The sequence below is a fragment of the Octopus bimaculoides genome, chromosome 22 (genome assembly GCF_001194135.2).
Source record: "Octopus bimaculoides isolate UCB-OBI-ISO-001 chromosome 22, ASM119413v2, whole genome shotgun sequence".
In the NCBI taxonomy this organism is placed as follows: Eukaryota; Metazoa; Mollusca; class Cephalopoda; order Octopoda; family Octopodidae; genus Octopus; species Octopus bimaculoides.
The window spans coordinates 13,620,460-13,623,703 of NC_069002.1; the positions used below are offsets into that span (position 1 = coordinate 13,620,460).

The 3,244-nt window shown below is 35.5% G+C and overlaps 1 protein-coding gene across 1 annotated transcript in view; it reads right to left on the reverse strand.

Moving 5' to 3' along the window:
- The window catches only part of LOC106874177 (uncharacterized), a 20,200-nt gene that overhangs the window by 15,711 nt on the left and 1,245 nt on the right, over positions 1–3,244 (reverse strand). The window contains exon 2 of the mRNA XM_014921832.2: positions 1,600–1,682. Coding sequence (XP_014777318.2) covers positions 1,600–1,663 — 64 coding nt within the window. The 5' untranslated portion in view covers positions 1,664–1,682. The remainder of the gene's footprint in view (positions 1–1,599; positions 1,683–3,244) is intronic.

Genomic DNA, 3,244 nt, shown 5'->3' on the forward strand with positions numbered 1-3,244 from the left:
GGATTACTCAAGTGAGAAGTAATAAATAGGGTGATTGATTAATCCTTTTGTTATCACATTTCTGTTGAAACACAACACCTTTGTTTCAATTAATTCTTTAAAAAATGCGGAATTTAGTAAAATAAGTTTGCCATGGTACGTAGGTTAATCGTTTTTTTATTTAGTATTTTTTCATTTGTCTTGCCCTTTTTACAGTCTGTCGTGTCGCTGAAATTTTTACTGAGAACATATTCTTCGTGGTTAGATGATTCGGCATCTATTTCTAGCATATAGGAGTCCACTTTTGCTGGTCATTTCTCTTATTTTTGTATATATATGTATGTATATATATGTATAATATATATATACAAATATATATGTGTGTGTGTACATATACAGGGTGTGATGGGTAAATTGTTGCCATTTTATATTCTTAATTTTGGGCATGCACTTTGTTTTTTGATTTTGTCAACTACACTGTAGAGTAGGATCAGTTGGGCACTGTCTGTGAGAAAAACAGCACCATAATGCAATTCACTCTGCCAGAAATTTGGAAACGACATGCTGTACTACTTGGCATTCTTGCTGAAAGCTCCAATATGAACATTTCAAAGTGTTTGGCTGTCAGTCTGAGGACAGTGCTATCTGTGGACATGTACCAAGGGGAATAAAAATCAAACATCCAGTCAACATCATGGTGCTTGGAGTGATCACTAGCGACAGCGATGTTATACCTCTATTCATCTTTCCACATGGCTTAAGACTCAACACAGAGGCCTACATCAAGTGCCTGGAGGAGGTAGTGCTACCCTGGGTTAAGGGGATGGCTACTGGAAAACCCTATGTTTAGCAACAGGACTCTACATCATGCCACACAAGCAGGAGAACCCAGTTATGGCTGTTAGACAATTTCTGCACCACCCCCCAACATCTGGCCACCTAACTCGCCAGACTGCAACCCCCTTGATTATTGTGTGGGGCGCAGTTGAGAGAGACCACAGAACTCCTTGAAATACCAAACTTGAACTAAAGGCAAGGATTATGACAGCATTCAACAACCAAACAAGGAGACTGTCCACAAGAGTTGCAGGAGATTCTGAAATCATCTGAAGGCTGTTGGTTGAAGCCAATGGCGATTTTATTGCATAGATTTACTCTTTAGTATTTCAAAATATTTTTATGTAATTTTGGTAAATATATCTGTTAAAATGAGACGTCAGGTTATTTTCATTTTTGTGTAATTTAGACAACAATATATTCACCGCAAACTGTACACACATACACACACACACACATTCATATATATACATACATACATACATGTATATATCTATATATCTATATATCTATATCTATCTATCTATCTATCTCTCTCTCTCTCTCTCTCTATATATATATATATATATATATATATACATACACACACATACATACACACATGTGTGTGCATCATCACCATTGTTTAACGTCTGTTTTCCATGCTGGTATGGGTTGGATGGTTTGACAGGAGCTGTCCAGCCAAGGAGCTGTCCAAACTACAATTGTGTGTATTTATATTGGTGAAGGATGTGCAGACATACTCTTGCTAACACCGAGGAAAATATGAACTTTAAACCTTACCTGGGGAGCGATCCAGTAATATTCCATAATCATCGATGAGGAAGTCACAATCATTTTCATACATCCTTCTCAAACAGTGTCATCTATATTTTAATTAGGAGAAAATAAATGAATATATAAAACTGGAAGGAACGGATAACGATACAAGCAATTGATGTTACACTAGCAGTGCAGGTATGGCTGTATGGTTAAGAAGCTTGTTTCCCAGCCAAGTGGCTCTTGGTTCAGTTTCAGCGTAGCACCTTGGGAAAGTGTCTTCTACTATAACTCTAGGCCAACAAAAATCTTGTGAGTGGATTTGATGGAGAGAAATTGAAAAGGGCCTGTGTATATATATAGGTGTGTGTATGTGTGTGTGTACATGCTAATATTGAACAGTAAGAATGAGTGTTCAACACCACATTGAGGGATAAATATTTTTTCTTTATGGGTTAAGGCTACCAACGGTTTCATACAAAGAGATCTTCACAATTGTTCAAATGTGTCACGCGAAAGTGTATATATATATATATATATATATATATATATATATATATATATATATGTATGATGTATATATGTGTGTGTGTATATATATGTTGTATATATGTATGCTATATATATATGTATAGCATGTACACACATAAACATACACATACATACACATACATATACATACACATATACATACACATACACATGCATGTATATATATATATATATATATATATATAGGTCAAAACAGTTTGATTCAGACTCCATGATACTCTGAGTTTCAAGGAGTACCAAGGAGTCTGAATCAAACAGTTTTGATCTATACTTGTAACTCCCAATAAATGTGTTGAATGCCCTTCTTTCGTTCATCTACTCACTTGTGCACACACACACACACACACACACACACACACACATACACACACACACACAAATGCATTGTTTATTTGAAATGAGACAGTTCAAGAACAGAATGGAATCAATAATGTGATCACAGAATACTAAAAGCACAAGTTCAACTGGGCCAGATATGCAGCAAGATTATGCAGAAAACATGGAGAACTGTGCAGCTGCAGAGTGTTATCCAAGAGATTGGTAAAGGCCACTTGAGAGGCCTCCATGAGGACAGGAAGATAATCTAGTGAAGCAATTTGGATCAAGATAGAAAAGAATGGTACAATCAAGAGAGAACTGGAAGTACATTGTGACCAGTGGTGTGTAACAGCATGTGATGGGCAGACGGATACTGTGATACTGTTACATCATCATAATTGTCATCGTCATCATTGTCATCATCATCATTTAACATCAATTTTCCATAATACTATGGGTAGGACAGATTGACAACAACCAGCAAAAGCCATAGTCTACTTGCTTTGGTTTCTACAACTGGATGTAAACATCCGCCCATACCAGACACACTCTGGTGCACACATATGGGTGTATATCTTGTTTTATGCATGAACGAATATACTGCATTGTATTTACAAATGTATTTACATCATCAATATATATCAGTCTTACAGAGAAATACAAATACGACATGCAGATAGGCACGGGCAAAAGAGCAAAATCATTATCCATATATATATGTATGTATATATATATATATACGTATGTGTGTGTGTATATATATATATATATATATATATATATATATATATATATATAT